The sequence below is a fragment of the Pipistrellus hanaki genome (assembly GCF_964339955.1).
Source record: "Pipistrellus hanaki genome assembly, chromosome: X".
NCBI classification, from domain to species: domain Eukaryota; kingdom Metazoa; phylum Chordata; class Mammalia; order Chiroptera; family Vespertilionidae; genus Pipistrellus; species Pipistrellus hanaki.
In genome coordinates this window covers 48,732,691-48,756,188 of record NC_140524.1, presented here as the reverse complement: position 1 = coordinate 48,756,188, position 23,498 = coordinate 48,732,691, and the positions used below count along the sequence as shown (strand labels likewise).

Here is a 23,498-nt window from a genome sequence, read left to right as displayed (position 1 = left end):
CATGGCATTAAACTTTGTCAGTGAGTAATACAGTGTATAAAGAACTGTCCGGTGTTCCACAAGTTTGGAACTCATTGTTCATTCAAGTAATTTTCACATTTTATAGTTATGAATATTAACTTCTGTACAAATGATAGATAATAGCATTAAAACTTCTCACCTTTCAGAGAAGGCTTTTGAAAAGGCCTCTGTTACTACTTAGCGGGCTGTATCTGTTTATCCCTTGGTGACTAAAGGATTAAATATGTGACTGATAATCCCTTTTGCTTATAAATACTTGAGAGCACTAGAATGTCATTGACATGTTATTTAATTTTTATGACTTCTTATTTTTATTTTTTAAAAGTAGAGAACTTTCCCTAACAGGGTGGCTAAGTTTGTTGGAGCATCATCCCATATACCAAAAAGGTTGCAGGTTCAGGTTTAATTCTGAGTCAGGGCACATAACTACATTGTGGGTTCTATCCCCTGTCCAGGCACATACAGGAGGCAACTGCTCAATGTGCTCGATCTCTCTCTCTCTCTCTCTCTCTCTCTCTCTCTCTCTCTCTCTCTCTCTCTCTCTCTCTCTCTCTCATCTCTCTCTCCCCTTCCTCTTTTTCTAAAATCAATAAAAAAGACATATCCTTGGGTGAGGATTTAAAAAAAGGTAGAGAGACACTTCCTGGAAGATGGCGGCAAGGTAAACACTTGTGTGTGCTGCCTCTCACAACCACATCAGTGCTGCAACTGGGGATCTTACCTGAGACCTGAAAAAACCACAACTGTGGGGGTCCCGACTGGTACGGACACGCGAATCCAACAGAAAGGTTGGATTTTGCCAGGGATAACGTGGGGTGTCTGTGTCCCGACAGCGAAAGCGGCAGCCACAGAAGCTGCGGCCGCTGTGGCGGCAGAGGCAAAAGCGCGCACTGGGACCGCGGAAATCTGTGTCCACAAAAGCCCACCGCTGTTGATTCTGGCGTGATTTAAGAGAGTAGACGGGGGTCCCCAAGGTTGCTAATAGTGGGGTTCTCTAGGGAGCAACCCATCATTCTGATCGGACACGGAGGGAGAACAGAGGAGTTGGAAAGCAGTCTGTTTGTGAGTGCACACAGACTGGACCATTGAGCACCTAGGCTGGTTCCCCTGCAACCCTTTGCTTCTGATTATAAAGCAGAGATCACCCAGATTGGCTGGCCCTAAGAGACAGCAGGGGGAAACTGCTTTTCTGGAAGCTGAGAAGCAGAGCTGAGAGAAATCACCCAGGATTCAGCTCCAGGGCAAAAAAAAACAAAAACAAAAAAACACTATATTGAGTGCCATAGAAAAAGAAGGCTAGAGAAGCCTAAAAGATGGGGACATCAATCCAGAAACACTGCCACCTAGGGGCTGGAGTACAAACTGACTGTGTTTATTATTAGTTTTATTTGATCAAAAACCAAGAAACTAAGGAATCGCCACTGATATGCAGCAGAACCCAGGGAACTGCAGTACTGTCTGGACTGAGAAACAGGGTTGCCAAACAGAATAACAGAGGAACTGAATGTGAATGGCCTTCACAACTGCACACTTTTTTTGCTAAAATTTTTTTTTTTTCATTTTTTGCATCTTTTACTTAAAAAACAAATTTTTTCCTTTTTTCCTCACTTGATTTTAAATTTTAATTATTACATTTTTAGGTTCAATCAGCATTTTTACTGCAATTTTAATTTTTTTTAAGTGCCATTTTATTTTCTCTTTATTTTTCATTGGAATTAGTGTTCTTCATTTTATTTTCATTTCTCCTTTAACATTGTTTAACCCTATTTCAACAGGACCTTTACACCATCACTCTCTTTCTAACTTTCCCCCTTTTGCTATCCTGTTTATCTTAACCCTTTCCTGCTTTAGATTTTCCTTACTCTTTCTGTATCCCCCTGCTAAAATTTCTACCCTATTTATATATCTAATTTCAATCCCCTGTGCCAAGTGCATACACACCCCCCTCTAAGCTGTATTAACTAGCAAAAAAAAATTGTTTTCCTCACTGTCCTTTTGATGCTGTTTGGGGGAATGTTGATTATATTGTATTTTTATGCTTTTTATTGAGAGTATTCTGCTTATTCTTTTGTTGTTGCTGTTGCTTGGTATTTTCTTATTTGATTGGTTTTTGTTTGTTGTTTTTTTACTTCTATTTTCCCTTCCTATGCTGGAAATTAGGGGGTGTTGTAGATTGTATTATTCTCCAGGTACTGCTACCAGCATTTGCTGGGGTTAGTGGTTCTTCAATTGAAATTCTTTCCCCATATATATAGTTTATTCCCCTTTTATCTCTTATTCTCTCCCTCCCTCTCTCCTCTCTCTCTCTCTCTCTCTCTCTCTCTCTATCTATCTCTCTCTCTCTCTCTTTCTTCTCCCTGTTTCACAATTTCATTTTGACACTCCTTTTTATATATATATTTTTCTTTTGCTCCCTCCCTCTTCTCTTTTTACTCTTCCTCTTTCCTATCCCCTAATTTGCCTTTCCCTAGTGGTCACCTTTATTGGAGGTTATTGATATCACAAATACATTTCTGTTCAGTGCCTTGTGTGTTGTACCTGGTTGTGTGGTATTCTGTGCCTTTAAATCAATGCAAGACAGAGAGATCTACATAACCAGACATCCTGAAAAGATAGACCATGGGGGGACAAAGAAACAGCCCACAAATGAAAGAAAAGCAGGCATCACCAGAAAAGGAAGTAAACAAATTAGAGGCAAGCAACCTACCAGAGCAAGAATTCAGATTAATGATCATAAGATGGCTAAAAAGAATGGAAGACAAATTTGACAATATGAGTAAGACCCAAAAGGAAACGAAGAATAACCAAGAGGAAATCAGGATGACTCAAGAAGAAATGAAAAATGACATTGCTACTATGAAGAACTCAATAGAAAGCATCAAGAGCAGACTAGAAGAAGCGGAGGAATACATCAGTGAGCTAGAAGACAAGCTGGGAAAAAATACCCAATTAGAGCAGCTTCTAGAAAAAAAAAATTAAAAAGCAGGAGGAGAGCCTAAGGGAACTTTGGGACAATGCAAAACAAAACACAATTGGAATAATAGAGGTTCCAGAAGGAAAGGAAATTGAAGACATGGAAAATGTATTTCAAGAAGTAAAGACAGAAAACTTTCCTGAGATAGAGAAGAAAAAAACCCACACAAATCCAAGATGCTCACAGAGTCCCAAGCAAAATGAACCCCAGAAGACCAACACAAAGGCACATTATAATTAAACTGGCAAACAACAACAACAAAATAAGAATCTTAAAAGCAGGCAGAGAGAGACAGAAAGTTACATATAAAGGAACCCCCATCAGACTAGCAACTGATTTCTCAACAGAAACTCATCAGGCCAGAAGGGAATGGGATGAAATGTACAAAGTCTTGCAAAGGAAGGGTCTGAATCCAAGAATACTGTACCCAGCAAGGCTATCAATCAAAATTGAAGGTGAAATCAGGAACTTCACAGACAAAAAAAACACTAAAGGAATTTATCTCCAACAAACCAGCAATGCAAGAAATGCTAAAAGGTCTACTGTAATAATAAATAAATAGAAGCAAAGAAGGAACACAGGGGTATAGAATAAAAATGGTGTGAAATAAATATCTATCAATAATAACTGTAAATGTAAATGTATTAAATGTTCCAATAAAAAGACATAGGGTAACAGATTGGATAAGAAAACAAGACCCACATATCTGTTGTCTACAAGAAACCCACTTCAGAAAAAAAGACGCACTCAGACTGAGGATAAAGGGATGGGAAAAGGTTTTCCAGGTGAATGGAAATGAAAAAAAAGCTGGGGTAGCAATACTTATATCTGACAATTTAGACCTCAAAGTGAAGGATATAACAAGAAATAATGAAGGCCACTTCATAATACTAAAGGGAGCAATACAACAAGAAGAAATAAGCCTGGTAAACATATATGCACCCAATACAGGAGCACCCAAACACATAAAAAAAAAAAACTGCTGGAGGATATTAAGGGAGAGATTAATAGCAATACAATCATAGTAGGAGATTTGAATACCCCACTGTCACCTTTGGACAAATCATCTAAACAAAAAATCAGCAAAGAAATATCAATCCTAAATGACTCACTAGACCAGATGGAATTAATCGACATCTTCAGAACATTCCACCCCAAAGCCACAGAATATACATTCTTCTCAAGTGCACATGGGACATTCTCAAAGATAGACCACATGTTGGGACATAGGCAAAGTCTCTTCAAATTCAAGAAAATAGAAATCATATCAAGCATCTTCTCAGATCATAGTGGCATAAAACTGGAAATTAACTACAATAAAAATAATCCAAAGAAATCAAACGCATGGAGATTAAACAGAATGTTATTAAACAAGGAATGGGTTACCAGAGAAATCAAGGAAGAAATTAAAGACATCCTGGAAACAAATGACAATGAAAACACAACAATCGAAAATCTATGGGACACAGCAAAAGCAGTTTTGAGAGGGAAGTTCATATCCTTACAAACCTATTGCAAAAAACATGAAAAAATGGTAAAAAAAATTATCTCACTCTAAAACTGAAAGAGCAATAAGAAAAGCCCAGTGTAAGCAGAAGGAAGGAAATAATAAAAATTAGAGCGTAGATAAACGAAATAGAGACCAAAGAAACAATAAATAAGATCAACAAGCCGAAACCGGTTTGGCTCAATGGATAGAGCGTCGGCTTGGGGACTGGAAGGTCCCGGGTTCGATTCCGGTCAAGGGCATGTACCTTGGTTGCGGGCATACTCCCAGTGGGGGGTGTGCAGGAGGCAGCTGATCGATGACTCTCTCTCATCGATGATTCTAACTCTCTATCTCTCTCCCTTCCTCTCTGTACAAAATCAATAAAATATATTAAAAAAAAAAATAATAAGATCAACAAAACGAAGAGCTGGTTCTTTGAAAGGATAAACAAGATTGATGAACCTCTAGCCAGGCTAACCAAGAAAGAGAGAGGACCCAAATTGCCGGAAACCAATCATTGTCTCACTAATATAATAGAAAGAGGCTGGTCAACCTTGCAGCTCTGAAAAGTCAGAGCCAAGGGCACCCTATCTAATTGAGACAATAGTAACTGAGGCAACTTCCCCATCTTGTAATCATGTAAATCCTTACTGATATGATAATCCGCTTATTACCTGCCTAAGGATTATGGGTGTTTCCCAAAGCTGCTTAAGGTTAATGGGTGAATCCCATAAAAGGGATAACAAGGCCAGAGCCTAGAGTCTTCCCACTAGAGGTTGACTCCTGCCTGGCCCCCCATTTGTCCCAAATTAAATCTTTTCTAGTCTCTCTCTTCATTTTAGTGTGTGGCCTCCTCCAGAAACCGGACACTGAGTGGGCCCTAATCACGCGGGTCCTGTAAGGGTTCCCACACCAAATAAACAAAATCAGAAACAAAAGAGGTGAAATAACAACAGACCCCGGAGAGATACAAAGGATTGTAACAAAATACTACGAACAACTCTATTCTAAAAAACTGGACAACCTGGAGTAAATGGACATATTCCTAGAAAAATACAATCTTCCAAAACTCAATCAGGAAGAATCTAAAAACCTCAATAGACCAGTGACTTGGGAAGAAATTGAAACAGTCATCAAAAAGCTTCCAGCAAACAAAAGCCCAGGGCCAGATGGCTTCACAGGAGATTTTTACCAAAGAAAGAACTAAAACCTATCCTCCTCAGACTATTCCAAAAAATTCAAGAGGGAGGAACACTTCCAAACTACTTCTATGAATCCAGCATCACCATAATACTAAAACCAGATAAAGACAATACAATGAAAGACAATTACAGGCCAATATCCCTCATAAACATATATGCCAAAATCCTCCACAAAATTCTAGTAAATTGGCCCCAGCAGAACATCAGAAAGCAGGATTTATTCCGGGAATGCAAGGATGGTAAAATATCTGCAAATCAATAAATGTGATACATCACATAAATAAATTGAAGGATAAAAATCACATAGTCATATCAATGGATGCAAAAAAAGCATTTGATAAATACAACACCCTTTCCTGATAAAAACTCTCAACAAGGTGGGAGTACAAGGATCATACCTCAACATAATAAAAGCTATATATGAGAAACCCACAGCCAACATCTTACTCAATGGGAAAACACTAAAACCATTCCCTCTAAGAACAGGAACAAGACAAGGATGCCCACTTTCACCACTCCTGTTTGACATAGTACTGGAAGTACTAGCCATTGCAATTAGACAAGAAGAGGAAATAAAAGGCATCCAAATTGGAAAAGAATAAGTAAAGTTATCCTTATTTGCAGATGACATGATATTCTACATAAAAAAACCAAAGACTCCATAAAAAAACTAATAGACTTAATAAATGAATTTGGCAATGTAGCAGGATACAAAATTAACGACAAATCTATAGCATTTCTATACACCAATAGTGAACTTACAGAAACAGAGACTAAAAAGGCAATCCCATTTACAATCGCACCAAAAAATTTAAGATACCTAGAAATAAACTTAACTAAGGGAGTAAAGGACCTATATGTGGAAAACTACATGACACTGAAAAAAGAGATAGAGGAAGATGTAAAGAGATGGAAGAACATACCATGTTGATGAATTGGTAGAATCAACATCATCAAAATGTCCATACTTCCTAAAGCAATCTATAGGTTCAATGCACTCCCCATTAAAATTCCAACGGCATATTTCACTGACCTAGAAAAAACTCTCCAAAATTTCATTTAGAACAACAAAAGACCCCGAATAGCCACAGCAATCCTGAGAAAGAAGAGTAAAGTAGGAGGGCTCTCAATACCAGATTTCAAGTTGTATTACAAAGCCACTCTTCTCAAAACAGCCTGATACTGGCACAAGAACAGACATATAGATCAATGGAATAGAATTGAGAACCCAGATATCAACCCAAATCACTATGCTCAGTTAATATTTGACAAAGGAGTCACGAACATACAATGGAGTCAAGAGAGTCTCTTCAATAAATGATGTTGGGAAACTTGGACAGAAACATGCAAAAGAATGAAACTAGATCACCAACTTACACCATACACAAAAATAAACTCAAAATGGATACAGGACTTAAACATAAGATGGGATACCATAAAAATACTAGAGGCATCCATACACAGCAAAATCTCAGACATATGCCAAAAGAACTTCTTCACTGATACTTCCCCTAGGGCAATGGAAGCTAAAGAGAAAATAAACAAATGGGACTACATCGAAATAAAAAGCTTTTTTACAGCAAAAGAAACCATCAACAAAACAACAAGAAAGTCCACTGTATGGGAGAACATATTTGCAAATGTTATCACTGATAAAGTTTTAATCTCCAACATCTACAGACAGCTTATACAACTTAATAAAAGGAAGATAAATGACACAATTAAAAAATGGGCAAGGGATCTAAATAGAATCTTCTCAAAAGAAGACAGAAGGAAGGCCAAGAGGCACATGAAAACATGCTCAAAGTCACTAGTTATCCGAGAGATTTAAATCAAAACAACAACGTGGTACCATCTCACACCTGTCAGAATGGCCAACATCAACAAATCAACAAACGACAAATGTTGGCAAGGTTGCGGAGAAAAAGGAACCCTCGTGCACTGCTGGTGGGAATGTAGACTGGTACAACCACTATGGAGAACACAGTATGGAGTTTCCTCAAAAAACTGAAAATGGAACTCCCCTTTGACCCAGTAATCCCACTCCTAGGAATATATCCCAAGAAGCTAGAAACACCAATCAGAGGGGATATGTGAACCCCTATGTTCATAGCAGCACAATCTACAATAGCCAGAATTTGGAAACAGCCTAGGTTCCCATCAGCAGATGATTGAATCCAAAAACCATGGTACATCTACACAATGGAATACTATGCTGCCATAAAAAAGAAGGAATTCTCATCATTTGCAGCAACCTGGATGGAATTGGAGAGCATCATGCTGAGTGAAATAAGCCAGTCAATGAAAGAGAAACACCACATGACCTCACTTATTTATGGATGATATACAACATTATAAACTGAAGAACCAAAAGATAGGTATAGAGACAGTAAAGCAACAAGCAGACTGTCAAATTACAGCAGGGAGGTTAGGGAGATCTGGGGGAGATAAGAGATCAACCGAAGGACTTGTTTACATGCATATAAGTACAACCAATGGACACAAAACTCTGGGGAGTGAGGGCTTGTATGAGAGGGGGCAATGGTATATGTACAAAGATAATAATTTAATAAAAATAAATAAATAAATAAATAAGGTAGAGAGCTTGATGTATATGATGACTATAACTATTACTAAATGTTTAACAGCATTTTCCCTATTTTATGGGTAGAAATGGTAATGAAGCTGAGTTACAGAAATGTACCCTCATTAGAAAATGAGGAATCCATTAAAATATTCAGGAATTTCTTCCCTATGAACCATTATGATGCATTGTTTTTAATGTAAGGCAAACTGATAAATGTAAGTATAACCATACATTTTGATGACCAAAATATTCAAATATCATGGGCAGCACACAGTACCTGCATGCCTGATATATCATAGTATGTTGTGTAAGAAGAAATCATACCATCCTTTTTTTTTCTTTTTTAAAAAATAAATCTTTATTGTTCAGATTATTACAGGTGTTCCTCGACCCCCCACTTAGTTTCCCTGCACCTGATTCCCAACCCCACCCCACACCCTTACCCCCACCACTATCTTCATCCATAGATGTAAGATTTTCTTCCAATCTCCTCCCGCACCCCTCAGACCCCCTTCCCCCTGTGAATTGTTAGTCCAATCCCTTTCTATGTCCCTGATTCTATTATATTCACCAGTCCATTTTGTTCTTCAGATTTTTTTTTTATTTTCTTGATTTTTAGATTCGCTTGTTGGTAGGTATATATTTGATGCCTTTTTGTTGTTCATAATTTTTTTCCTTTACGTTTTTCTTCTTCTTCCTCTTCTTAAAGAATACCCTTCAACATTTCATATAATTCTGGTTTGGTGTTGATGAACTCTTAGTTTTTTCTTGTCTGTGAAGCCCTTTATGTGACCCTCAATTCTGAATGATAGCTTTGCTGGGTAGAGTAATCTTGGTTGTAGGTTCTTGTTGTTCATCGTTTTGAATATTTCTTGCCACTCCCTTCTGGCCTGCATAGTTTCTGTTGAGAAATCAGCTGACAGTCGTATGGGTACTCCCTTGTAGATAACTACCCTGTTTCCCCGAAAATAAGATAGTGTCTTATATTAATTTTTTCTCGCAAAGTTGCGCTAGGTCTTATTTTCAGGGGATGTCTTATCTTTCCATGCGCTAGGTCTTTTTTTCGGAGGATGTCTTATTTTCGGGGAAACACGGTAGTTGTTTTTCTCTTGCTGCTTGTAAGATTTTCTCTTTGTCTTTTGCTCTTTGCATCTTAATTATGATGTGTCTTGGTGTATTCCTCTTTGGATTCCTCCTGTTTGGGGTCCTGTGCGCTTCCTGAACTTGTAGGTCTATTTCTTTCACCAGGTGGGGGAAGTTTTCTGTTTATTTCTTTCATTAAGCCTTCAATATGCTGCTCACTCTCTTCTTCTGGCACCACAAAAATCCGGATGTTGGTACGTTTTAAGCCTTCCCGGAGGCTCCTTACACTATCCTCACATTTTTTTATTTTTCTTTCTTTTTGCCTCTCTGGTTGGATGATTTTTGCTCTCTTATATTCCAGTTCTTTGGTTTGATTCTTAGGGCATGTTGAGTTTCTGTATATTCTTTATTTCAGACTGTGTATGCTTAATTTCTGGCTGGTACTTTTCCATTTTTTTGGTATTCTCATTAAGGTCCTTGAAGATCTCACCAAGCTTCTTTGATGTCTCATCAAGTTTCTCAAAGGTTTTTAGAAGATTCTTAAGTACCGTAAGTAATCTTATAAATGTGATTCTGAACTGTGTGTCATCCATTAGTTTACTCTCCTCCATCTCTCCCATTCGTGTCATGCTTCTGTGTTTCCTCATTTTGGCTGTCTCCCTGTGTTGATGGAGTGGCTTTGTGTGGTCAGTGACCTACAGGGGTCAGTAGCTCAGCTTCCCCAATCACTGAGGTGGTCGCTTTTGCTATATCCCTTTGTGGGCTTAGTGCACAGTCTTGGTGTAATTAAGCCTTGATTGCTGTTGGTACACTGGGAGGAATTGACCTCCAGGCCAATTGTCCGTGAGGATCCGCTGTGTCTATAAAGGAAAAACTGCTGCGCTGGAGACACACCTTGTTTCAGTGGGGCTTTGGTGCTCACTGAGACTGTCTCCCGAATGTGTCACTTATGGGTGTGAGGGATTGAAACTGAGCACTAGAACTCTGGCTTCTGGGTCTCAATGAGGTACCATTCATCTACTGTCTGAGGCCAGTACTGTCGCAGAAGCTACAGTGTGAACTACAGTCCTGTCCTTGGATCTGTTTGCCCCAGGTTGCAATTTTGTTAAACTGCAACAGAGAGGGCCCTTCATATGCAAAGTCACTAGTCTGGGGCATGGCCAACAGCGATGGCTGCCGTCTGTCTGCTGCCTTTCTGATGGTGTCCCCGGGTCTCCCCGCGTCTCACACCACAGCACAGTAAGCAATCTCAGCTCTGCAAGCAAGCCAGCCTCACTTTCTGACCCGATGGCAGACAGTCTAGCCTCTCCCCAGAAACTGGATTTCAGAGAGATCGGGCGCTTGTTTCTCTTCGTGTTGAAGAAAGCACCGCCCTCCACATGCGGGGATCCATCACCATCCCTTATCGTGTCCTCGCCCCCCCCCCCCCCACCACAGTTTTTCAGCATTTGTGCCCTGGATACTCCTCTTTCTCTTTCAGTCTAGATGTAGGACTTCCTCTCAGCCAGCTTTTGTTTGTTTTTTGGGACATAGATGTTTGTTTTATAGTTTTTTTTTGGACTTGTTGTGTCCGGCGGCCGTTTAGGAGTGTTTACCTAACGCTGCCATCTTCGTTCCTCATATCATCCCTTTTTCGTGGGTGGAAAGATTTTAAACAATATTAAAAGTATCAGTGGGTTATGAATGAAAATAACATACTAGGCATTATATAATGGATACATGTCTCCACTAGGAACAATCCAGACCTGAAACAAGGAAGATTATGGAAAACATTATGACATGGTCAGACTAAACTGAATTTTGGAGTAACCACTATACTTTTGACTCTGGCATGGGACACCCAGAATTTGGTGATACAATGCATGTATTCTAACCATAATCAAGCAATTAATACTCAATGGCAATAAGGCATGTGTTGGATTTTACATTGGCCAGTGAAATAAAAGTGAGCTCTACATGAAATAGAAGCTGGCCTAGATATAATGGGACAAGATGAATTTACTTTGAAGAGTGACTTTCAAAAGAAAAGATTTTACTTTCTAAAATTAGAAGAAATCATCTTCCAAGAGGAGAGAGAATAATGAAAATCTGGAAAGATGACAAAGTCTAATACTCTAATATGGACCCAATGGATAATGCTAGAGAATGCTAGCTCTCAAGGCTGGGAAAGAGTATATATTCTGACACAACAGGGTCTATTAACTATTTTACTGCAAATGGAGGCCCAAGTAGCCCTGTAGTAATGGCCTTCCATTTTTAGCCTTTGAAGCATAGAGAGAGCATCATTGAGACACATGCAGATCCCAATTTATGGAAATTTCCTGGGTGGAATTGTAACTTACATTCCTGATCTCTGATTGATCTTGACCAAAAGGTGGACCAAAGTAAAACTAGCATTTAGAAATAGGCACAAAAAAACAACAACACCTAAATGATATTCATGTATTCCCCAGGGGAAGGAGATGATGTTGCTGCACAACAGTCAGTGTGAACTTATAAATATATAAGAATATGAGTTGTCTTCACCTAACCTGAAACCTATAATGAAAATATTGACACTGGTGGTAACATTTGTACATAATAATATCTGGTAGGTGAGCAAAGGAAAATTCTAGGAAGTTTTAATAAACAATCTGTGATATTTCCTTATTTATTTTATAACCAAACTGTATCATAACCATATAATAATATAGCATGACACTAGTATTATTGGTAAGATTCAACTACCTTATATAAATAAATCATATGATAATCAAGTTATTAGGAAATTAAAACCTCCCTAGGATGTGATAATAATGGAGTGATTGACCTGAGGAAGAAATAGATTTATAATAGTTCATTACTATATTAAATAGCTGTGTACAGTTTGTCACAAAGTTTAAGTGATCATAGATCAAGGGAGGAAAGAGATGTTAAATTACTACATCAGTATCAATATATGTGCAATGGTCTTATAGATTGAAAAATTTCTTTGGGACTATTTTCACCTTTTGTTGGCTTCTAAAGTATTATACATGCTTATCTTGTTCTTATTTTACCTTTTATATAAATGCTGTACTAACTGTAAAAGTCCAAATAACTATGACTATTGTGTTTTTTAAAGCACCTTGACCAAGAACAAAGAGATGGATTGTGAGGAGAGATAACAGAGTAGATCTAGATGCTTACTCCTTGCAAATTGCCAAAGAATGAATGATTGGCCCTTGGTCAACCTCAGAAATGTGGCACTCAACGTGTTCATTATTATGGTGATTAATGGTTTTTATAGACACCTAGAGCAATGGACTATGTTGTGCCAGCTTGTCAAGGTGACTTGACACAACAATCAAGATTGATGATATGCATTTGGTTTCATTGTTGAGGTCCTGATTTTCGGCAGCATAGCCAGTTGCTACCAAAATTATCTAGTGAGCCTAGTCTCCATCTGAGCCTCATACCCTGAAACGCAATTTGGGTCCCTGAGCAGAGATGTGCCACACATGTCCTTGTAGTTTCCTGCCAAAGAGATAGCTCTCCTGTGGGGTCTCAGACGAGGAAAAACTAAGCTACAGTACTATCTTAAAAGTTATTCATGAATTTATAGCATGACTAAAAAATAATTGAAATATTTCTAGTTACATTAAGTTTTCTCTACTAGTATGTGAAATTAACTGGAAGATTTTATCAGCTATCTGGATGTACTATCAATATACTATACACATTTGTGGTGGGTGTGTTTGCATGCATGTCTCTGTTTCTGCATATATTATATTTGAGAATTAATTGGTGCCTTTTACAAAACCATTATTTTGTCTCTTATGTAATAAGAGTAAATTAAACAAAATCTTATGTGAGTTGGACCTAGTTTCATAGACTTTCTCTGATTTTCTCACTGAATAAAATGAAGCTCCTATAGGCTTCAGGAGTTTTACATATTTACTTACTCTATATTTATATCACTAATTCTAGAGGTTTTGCTTGTCTTTCTTTGAAAAACGCTATAATCTGAGCATACCTATCTACCGGGTTGAAATCCCCTTTTCCTTACTTCTTTTCCTGACATTGCATTTCCTCATATTATTTGCAGTGATCACTTGCATATGAGTGGTCTGAACTCCTTTTTACCTCCATCTCAGGAATTCTTTAGACTTATGGGGAGCTATTTTATTGTCTGTACTTCCTCGTTCCTTTAGGGATGCTTTCATTCAAATATTATGCATAGATTTTTTATTGGAAAAGATAGACTTTTTTCCCCCCAGTTCTTATAGATCTAAACAGCCAGATGACCTAGACAATTATTTTGTTCACAGGAATATATGAGGGGAAATCCTCTTACTATAATTCTTGATTTTAAGAATTCTGTTTTATACATTCTGAGTCAATTGTTTATGAAAATATTTGTTTTAAAAAGTGGTGACTAGCCTTGGTTCAGTTGGTTGGGCGTCCTCTCATGTACCAAAATGTTGCCAGTTTAATTCCCAGTCAGGGCACATGCCTGGGTTGTGGGCTTGATCCCCAATAGGGGTTGTGCAGGAAGCAGCTGATGGATATTTCACCCTTACATCGAGGTGTCTCTCTCTCTCCCTCTCCTCTCCCTTCCTCTCTCTCTCAAAATAAAAGAAAATCACCTTTTTTTAAAATCATGACTTAAGTGAAGGAAAATCTAGTTTCTTTTGTCTACCCTACTCTCTTTAAAAAAAAATTATATATATGTGTGTGTGTGTGTGTGTGTGTGTGTGTGTATATATATATATATATATATATATATATATATATATATATATATTGATTTCAGAGAGAAAGAGAGATGGACATAGAGAGAAAAATAGAAACATCAATGATGAGGAAAAAAATCATTGATTGATTGCCTCCTGCACACCCCACACTGGGAATGGAGTTTCCAACCTGGGCATATGCCCTGACTGGGAATCGACCCATGACCTCCTGGTTCATAGGTCAGTACTCAACCACTGAGCCACATTGACCAGGCACACCCTCCTTTTTTGCTTTTGCAGGCCCTTCCCTCTATCAGGTAATTAGGTTTGACTACATGGCTAGTGTTATTCACGTAGGTTTCAGTTAAGCTAAAATCTGAATGCCTTGGGACCAAAACCAGTCTAAAAAATTACCAGACTGAAACATTATTTTTACTTAATTGGATATAAATACACAAATTAACTATGCAAAATATCATTTTCAGTCCAAATAAAGCCCTAATCAGAACCAAAAATACTATATACTGAGATTCTTCAGTGAATAGGGCAATCATAGCTTTTGAATAGCTTATGTTTAAAAAAATTGGCCAACAACTAAGCCTCTTTGAATTAGCATACAACTCTACTGCCAAATATTCTTCAACCAGGTATTTCTTAAGATGGGAGAGGAAGAGGTGGGAGTATGTTGTTATAATATACTTGTTTAAAAGAGTTCCCCCAAATCTCAATAAGTAGCCAATTTAGGAAGGATTTGAAGATTGGGTAATAGCTAACTTTGAGATTTCTTTTTTATCATTTATTTTCTTTATTGTCTTCATAAGGAATATGAAGCCTTTTGAAGACACAATGGAGGCAGTGTACTATAGTGGAAAGAACATGGGCTTTAAAACCAGTTGGAACTTGAGCTTGAATTGAATCACAGCTCTGCAGCTAACCAGCTGTCTAGACTTTAGTCAAGCTTCTTAACCTTTTCTTGTCTATAAAACTTTGATATTAAAATACCCATTCCATAAAATTGTTAATGATTAAACAAGATGACACTAAGCTTAGTCTTGAACCTGACCCATGGTAGGAGCCCAATACATGTTACCTAAACTCTTCCTAAATTTAACAAGTAGAGGCTTTTAATAAGTAAAACTGTGACTTGGATGAGAAAATAATGAAAATCTGTTTTAATTTTCTAAATTCAGAAGCTAATCTTTGAGCAATGACTAAGCACTATGGGATTTTTTTTTTCATGATAAACACCCAGTCCTAGCAATCTAGTGGGAGAAAAAAACACAAATAGTACAATTATAGAATGTGGTAAGAGGTAGAAACAATGTCCTATTGGAATTTATAGGTTAGAAGAGAATTCTGATATGGTGGAGAGACATTGAAAAAGTGTCTAATGTTAGTTGTCTAAAAAAATAGATATAATCTTGATGTTATTTTTAAGGAATAATAGGTAAATTACATTTTGCTTTGGGGCATATTGTCTTAAAATGTTGAAATATATTTGAGCATCCAGAAGTTTAACTTAAATAATATTATCCAAGCATATATATGTAATATAAACTTCTTGGTCTTAATGTTCTTCTCATATTTCAGTTTTTATAGGAATGAATGCATCTTGGAATCTTTTGCTATCAGTGTTGACAGTGAAATATTTTGAATACTAATTGCAGTTTTGCACGTGAATTTCATCCAAGTTCCAAAAATATAGTTTGTGCTTCTTACCAAAATTACATGGCTCACATCCATATTTAAAGAAAATGACTTTTGTTTTTTTGTTTTTACAAAAGCTCAGGAGGAGTTACTGGAAATATTCAGATTTCCTTTTGAATTATTATTTTTTTTAATTCCAGGGCTGCTTTGTTAAACATTGGTTTCTATTGTGCTACAAATCTTTTGTAAATTCTTCATAATCAAGTCTGCTGGTTAAAATCTTCTGGCATCTTGGGTTTTGCTCTGTATTTTTGTATCCCCAACTTGTATCCTTGTGGGTTCATCTCTCTAATTGTGTCTAGAGTTTGTTGCTTAAGCCTAATTCAGAAGTGCTCTAATAACAAAGTGTAAAATGATTGTCAAAGACTTAACTACATGTTTTCCTTTTCCCATTTCCTGTTCTTGGCTCTTTTACTTATCATTTGCATTTTTCTAATCTTGGTATCTAAATAGCTTGTGATCTATATACAAAAAAAAATTAGTTACTTTTGGAAGTCTAGGCCAAGGTCAGGGTCTTGTTGGAATACTGCTTATTCAGTTTAAGAACTGGAAACAGTTTGCAAGACCATAAAATCCAGGATTTGGAAAAACTTCAAAAGGTAGCTGAGTCATGGATAGGTGTATTGTAATGGAATCTTAGAATATGAAGTGTTCCAGTAACAGCTTTATCATTTAGAGGTGGCATGCCCCTTTGGACAAGTTTTTGTTTTATTGTGTCTTTGTTTTTATTTTTTTAGTTTTCCAAGCTTTCCAAGCTTCCATCATATTATCTCCCTCTGGAGGTTGTTGTGATAATTAAATGAGGTAATAGATATAAAGGTAATTTTTAAATATAAAATGATTTTATAAACATAAGGAAGTAGTACCAACTTGCTGTTCCAAGCCACAGTAAAAAAAAAAAAAAAAAAAAAAAAGATGGTTACCTTGATGTTGTGAAGGAACACTAATTCTGGGCTTCAGTAGGACTAACTGTGAACTCAGAGATGTTGAGCAAGGCATTTCTTCTCCTTGGGCATCAGTTTTCTTATCTAATCAGATTTGATATCAGGCTAAGTGAACTCTGAAAGTTCTTCTGGTTCTAAAGATTCTAAGTGTACTTCCTTTCACTGTCACTCTATTATATACTTACCGGTACTAGAGGTTCAGTGCATGAATTCGTGCATGGGTGGGGTCCCTGGGCCTGGCCTGCGATCAAGGCCAATTGAGGGACCGGCCCACCAGGGGGTGGGACCCTGAGAGGTTGGCTGGCTGGCCCCCCTTATCGGGGCCTATTGTGGGCTGACCTGCAGGGGGGAGGGGCCAGTAGGGGAGCCCATGGGCAGTTGGCCGGCAGCCCTGTCCCCAATGGGGGGGGGGGGGAGGCGATCAGGGGCAGGGTTGACCAGGGGAAGGGGCCACAGGAGGTTGGGGGGGGGAGGTAAATCAGGGCCCAGGTCAGGCCAGTTGGCTGCCAATATGTGCATCATAGCAACCGGTTGTTCTGGTTGTTCCACTGTTTGGTCGCTGGGCTAGAGTCCCAGTGCACAAAATCATGCATGGGTGGGGTCCCTAGGCCTAGCCTGCAATCAAGCTCCAGTCTTGCCCCTCTGCCACCCACCCCAGTTCCCTGTGATTCTCTGTTGGCCATCCAGTGATCAGAGCCTGCAGGCCGGTGGGAGAGACCAAGAGGTCTGCCTTGTGCCTGCTTGCAAGTCCCCAATCCCGCCACACAGCCACTCACCCCAGCTCCCCATGATTTCCCATTGGCCATCCAGCGATCAGAGCCTGTGGGTTAGGGGGAGGGACTGAGAGGTGGTCAATGCACCTCATAGCAACTGTTTGATCAGTCATTCTGGTTGTCACGCCATTATGGTCACTGGCCTTTTATTATATAGGATTATCTAAGTAACAAAATTGAAGGGAAAATTGTGCTCAAAATAAAGTGCCATCATAGAATTCTCCTTGTGAGTTAACTCATAAGTCCCTAAGTGAGAATGAAGGAGCCTTGGTTAGCATCTCTTTTCTTCTGAGAACGAGGCCTTCCTATTAATTATTTCTATTAAGTTATATTTGCTGGTCAGGTAACAATCTGAGACGTTTCTGCTATTTCTGTGACAACAAAGAAATAGTTTTAATAGTAATCTTGGCATTAAGCCAAATACCTTTCACAAAATGGTATCTTATATAGGAGGTAGATTTGAGCATTAAGGAATTTCCTTACATACCTACATTCATGGATTATTCCCTTCCAACATATATTTGCTGCAGTTATATATAAATATGTTACAACAACCTGTAACGCTTATTTTGAATAGTAGTTTATATTTTCATTTAATAAACATTTTATTGAGTGTCTTCTATATGCCAGATATTATTCTAGATACCGGTACTTAAATTATCTCTAATTTTCACATAACATAAATATCAGATGTAGGTCTCCCTGCTGGGGATGGAGATACATATATAGGGATGAAGAAACTGTTTACATTCTCACAATGACCTCTAGATTTAGGTGCTTACTTTTTACTGAATTTCTACCAAATTTGTTCATTTTGCAGTTTAAAATAGGAATATAGTTTATTATCTTGTCATGCTGCACATGCTATGTCTCTATTCCACAGAGTATCCATCCGGGTGTGACAACTGGCCTCTTCTTCAATGTACACATATATTATATTTAGTTGAGGTATTTATGTATGAGGTAGATTTTAATGAAAGGGACAGATCTTTTTACAGCATCACAAATAACTTCAGATTAACACTGAATAAATCATACCATCTGGGTTTTTTTTCTTTGGACAGTTCACCTCACATAGAGGGAGAGTTTCTCATTGATTACTCTTATCTTTTCCCAATATCTCATATTTCCCCCATACCCCAATTTTACTTCTGATTCAATTATGTACTACATTTTAGTACTTATTCCTTAAGTGAGCCTGGGGCTTGTCTTTGCATGCCCAGACTCATCTAAGGTATGTTCTCAGTAGAAGAAAAAAACAGGCCTACCACTCTCAGAAGCCACTCTCCTTATAAGGTAGTAGTGATTATAAACAGTATTTTTTTTTCCTAATACCAAATAACACTGTAAGGGTTGGTAATATCCGTATTTTATAGATGTGTAAACAAGCCCAAAGAATTAAATGAATTGTTCAGGATTATTCATGTAATAAGTAACAAAGTTAGATTTTGCATCTAGGTCCATTTAAATCCAAATCCTGTGTACTTTCTACCAAGTGAGAAATGATTTAAAAAATAAAGGGGGGGGGGATGTACTTTAAGAAGCTCTGAACTTGAAAATAGGAAATTTGCTTTGAAAATTCATAATATTTGAATGGGGAGACATAGCTTTTACTATTATAGCCCGAAGATGCTGTTTAAGAAGTTAGGGAAACATAATAAGTGAAAAGTTTCAGTAATTTAAAAAATCCTGCCCGGTATCAGATAGGATAATTATTATAATTAATTAAACCTTATCTCTTAAAATTTTTTTATCTTTTAAAATCCATTTAACTGAATAAATATTTTAATTCTCTCTAACTTTATCATTGTGTTTTTAATAGTTTTTGTAATACCTATTCTTTTTTATTACAGAGACAATTAAAGGCAGATGCTAAAAAAGCTATTGGAAGGCTTCAACTACGCACACTGAAACAAGGGGACAAGGTACATTTGTGATTTAAAAATGCTTTTTGTTTTAAAGCAATGCTTAGCAAGCCATTGTAAAGCTAAATGTTCTTCCAAAGTAGTATTTTCATTGGAATTTATAAATCTTACTAACTTTTAAAAATGTATTCATTGTTGAAGATAGGCTGAATAATGACCCCCAAACCTACCATCTAGGCTCTAGTCCCTGAACCTGTAAATGTTACTTTATATGGCAAAAAGGATTTTGCAGGTGTGATTAAATTAAGGAAGGATCTTGAGATGGAGAGATTATCCTGGATTATCCAGGTAGATCCTGAATATAATCACAGTATCATTGTTAGAAGGAGGAAGGGGCAGATTTGACTACAGTACAGGAAACAAGAGGTTGGGTGACACAAGAAAGGGGCCATGTTTTAAGGAATGCAGACACCCTCTAGAATCTGGAAAAGGTAAGGAAAGGGATTCGCCTCTGAAGTCTTCAGAAGTAGCACAGCACTGCCAACACCTTAATTTTTTTAATTATGATTTCTAAGACAATAAGAAAATAAATTTGTTATTTTAAACCATAAAGTAATAAATTGTTTTAGCAACAATAGGAAACTAATACAATGCTTCAAGATAGCTTTACTTGAACAATTAGGTTCAGATTAAGACAGTTGAAAACTACCATCAATGTGTAAAATGTGAATCAAAAATATAGAACTTATTGAAATATAAAAATACCAATTCAATAAAATTAAAAAATGAATAAATAAATTTTCTAGTAGCCACATTATAAAAGTTTTAAAAAGACAAATTAATTTTAATGCCTGATATAATATATCTAAAATATAATCATTTAAACATGCAATCAATATGTAATTATTAATGCAATATTTTACATTTATATTTTACTCAATCTTAAACATGTAGTGTATATTTTATACTTATGGCACATTTCAGTTCAAATCAGCCACATTCCAGGGGATCAACAGACATGTGTGTTTAGTGGCTACTGTATTGGATAGCACAAGTTTGAAAAATGAACACATTGGACTAATCATCTCTAAGGTTTTCTCTATGCCATGTCGTGTTATGTTGCTTCTGCTGCTCTTCAATTTAAATCAGCTACAGTATAAAAGTGTGACTTGTTGGTTGGTGAGATCAGAATGTTAGAATGATAGCAAGTATGGTCACAAATTTTAGCTCAACAATCAGTAAGATCTGTGCTGCTGTGTGGATGTGGCTTTTAATGTTACACCAATTCATCATAAGTAGTATATGGTATGTGGACAGAGTGGGTAGTTGCATAAATTTTCATAACATAGATCAGCATGATCTAGTAAATGAAATGATAAACATAAAAAATATCACTTATGCCGAAACCGGTTTGGCTCAGTGGATAGAGCGTCGGTCTGCGGACTGAAGGGTCCCTGGTTCATTTCCGGTCAAGGGCATGTACATTGGTTGTTGGCACATCCCCAGTGGGGTGTGTTCAGGAGGCAGCTGGTCGATGTATCTCTCTCATTGATGTTTCTAGCTCTCTATCCCTCTCCCTTCCTCTCTGTGGAAAATCAATAAAATATATTTTTTAAAAATACCATTTATAATAGTACCAAAACCATTAAACACTTAGGTATAAATCTTACAAAATATGCACAAAGATTTATATGCTGAAAACTGCAAAACATGAGAGAAAAAAGAAATCAAGAAAGACCTAAGTAAGTGTGCATGGGTCAGAACACTCACTGTTGTCAAAATATCAATCCCCCCAACAACTAATCTATTTATTCAATGCAGTTTCAATCAAAATCCTAGTTGGATCTTTTATAGAAATTGGCAAGTTGATTCTAGGCTTATAAGGAAAATCAAAAGAACTATAATAACCAAAGCAATTTTTATAAAGAACAAATTTGGATGACTTACATTACCTGATTTGCAGAATTATTTTTTAAGATATTGTGGTATTGGAGAAAGGAGAGATCTTTATTTAAATCAATGGAATAGAAGAGAAAGCCCAGAAATAGACTGGCATATATATGGTTAATTGATTTTGACAAAGGTAGAAAGGCAATTCAATGAAGAAAATAGCCAATTGTTGGGTCTCTATATACAATTATTGAATATCCATATTCAAAAAATGAACCTCAATCCATACTTTATACCCTTAGTGAAAATTAACTCAAAATGGATCACAGGCCTAAATATAAAACCTAGAACTATGAAATTTATAGAGGAAAACTTCAGAGAAAAATAGCTTCACAGCTTGTGTTAGGCAAAGATTACTTACTAGATGTGTTACCAAAAATATGCCCATTAAAGAAAAAAATGAGAAATTTAACTCTGTTCAAAATTAAGAATTTTTGCTCCTTGAAGACACTGTTAAGGGAATGAAAAGACAAGCAACAGACTGGGAGAAAATATCTGCAAACCCCATTTATACTAATAAAAGGGTACCAAATAGACCGACATCCTTCTAGACAAAGCCACAGTGGCAGAGGGGCCCGAGACAGAGGTGGTTAGGGGTGATCAGGCTGGCAGAGGAGAGTGGTTAGGGGCAATCAGGCAGACAGGTAGAGGCAGTTAGGGGTGATCATGCAGGCAGGCAAAGGTGGTTAGGGGCAATCATGCAGGCAGGCAGAGAAATTAGGGGTGATCAGGCAGACAGACAGGTGAGCAGTTAGGAGACAGAGGTGGTCCCGGATTGCAAGAGGGATGTCTGATTGTCAGTTTAGGCCCTATCCTGCAGTCGGACATGCCCCAAGGGGTTCCAGATTGGAGAGGGTGCAGGCCGGGCTGAGGGACTCCCCACGCCCATGCATGAATTTCATGCACCAGGCCTCTAGTATTAGATAAAGAGCTGTATCCAGAATCTATGAAGAACTCTCAAGACTCAACAGTAAAAAAACAAGCAACCTAGTGAAAAGTAGGTGAAACAGACATGTTGCCACAGAATATATATGGATGGCAAAAAAGCACATAAAAGGATACTCAACATCATTAGTCATCAGGAAAATGCAAATACAAACCACAATGAGATAACACAGTGCATTCATTAGAATGGCTAAAACAAATACAATTGACAATACCAAGAGCTGGCCAAGATGTGAAAAAACTGGAACTCTCATGCATTTACTGGTAAGAATGCAATGTACAGCCAGTTTGGAAAACAGTTTGGCAGTTTTTTATGAAGTCAAATATACACTTTCCAAACAACTCAGCAATCTCACTACTAAATATTTACCCTAGAGGGAAAAATGTGTTCACATAAAAACTTGTACACAATTGTTCAGCTTTATTAATAATTACCAACAATGGGAAAGAACCCAAATGTCCTTCAATTGGCGAATGGATAAATAACTGTTGTACATTGATATCCCAAAATACTGTTTAGCAATATAGAGGGAGCGGACCCTACCAACACACACAACAATATGGATGAATTGCAAATGCATTATGTTAAGTGAAAGAAATCAGAATCAAATGCAGGAGTCCATTTATATGAAATTCTAGAAAAGCCAAAAGTATAGGAACTGAAAACAGATCAGTAATTGCCAGAGGGTGGGGGTAAAAGGAGAGGTAACTACAAAGAGATAGAGAGGAATTTGTTGAGGTAATAAAACTATTTTATATTTTGATTGGTGGCGATTAAGTGGCATGTTTGTCTAAACTTGCAAAACTGCATACTAAAAAGAGTGAATCTTACTGTATGTGAATTATATTTTAATTTTCTTTAAAATGCCCTGGACAGTTTGGTTCAGTGGATAGAGTGTGGGCCTGTAGACCAAAGGGTTGCAGGTTCGATTCTGGTCAAGGGCAGGTAATTCACTTGCAGGTTCCTCTCCAGCCCGGACCCTGGTCAGGGCTCATGCAGGAGGCAACCAATTGATTTGTTTCTCTCACATCGATATTTCTTTGTCTTTTTCGCTTCCATTCTTTCTAAAAAATCAATGGAAAAATATCCTCGGGTGATGATTAAAAAATAATAAATGGGACAGCATAGCTAAAGAATTGTACAAATGGCATTTTGTAAATTAAATCTAGGAAAAATGTTTAAATAAGTGCTCCATGTTTTTATTTGTGCTGTTCCCCATTTAGGTAACTTTATCATTTTATATTTTTAAATCTAAATAATTTT

General features: G+C 37.3%; 2 protein-coding genes across 3 annotated transcripts in view; one reads left to right on the top strand and one right to left on the bottom strand.

Annotated features, from left to right (window-relative positions):
- The window catches only part of MORC4 (MORC family CW-type zinc finger 4), a 737,287-nt gene that overhangs the window by 391,132 nt on the left and 322,657 nt on the right, over positions 1-23,498 (bottom strand). The gene's annotated exons all lie outside the window — the stretch shown is intronic.
- The window catches only part of RNF128 (ring finger protein 128), a gene marked incomplete at its 5' end in the record, with an annotated part of 125,534 nt that overhangs the window by 90,266 nt on the left and 11,770 nt on the right, over positions 1-23,498 (top strand). For both annotated transcript variants that reach the window (XM_084870483.1, XM_084870482.1), the window contains one exon: positions 19,328-19,399. In XM_084870483.1, the coding sequence (XP_084726609.1) occupies positions 19,328-19,399 (72 nt within the window). The remainder of the gene's footprint in view (positions 1-19,327; positions 19,400-23,498) is intronic.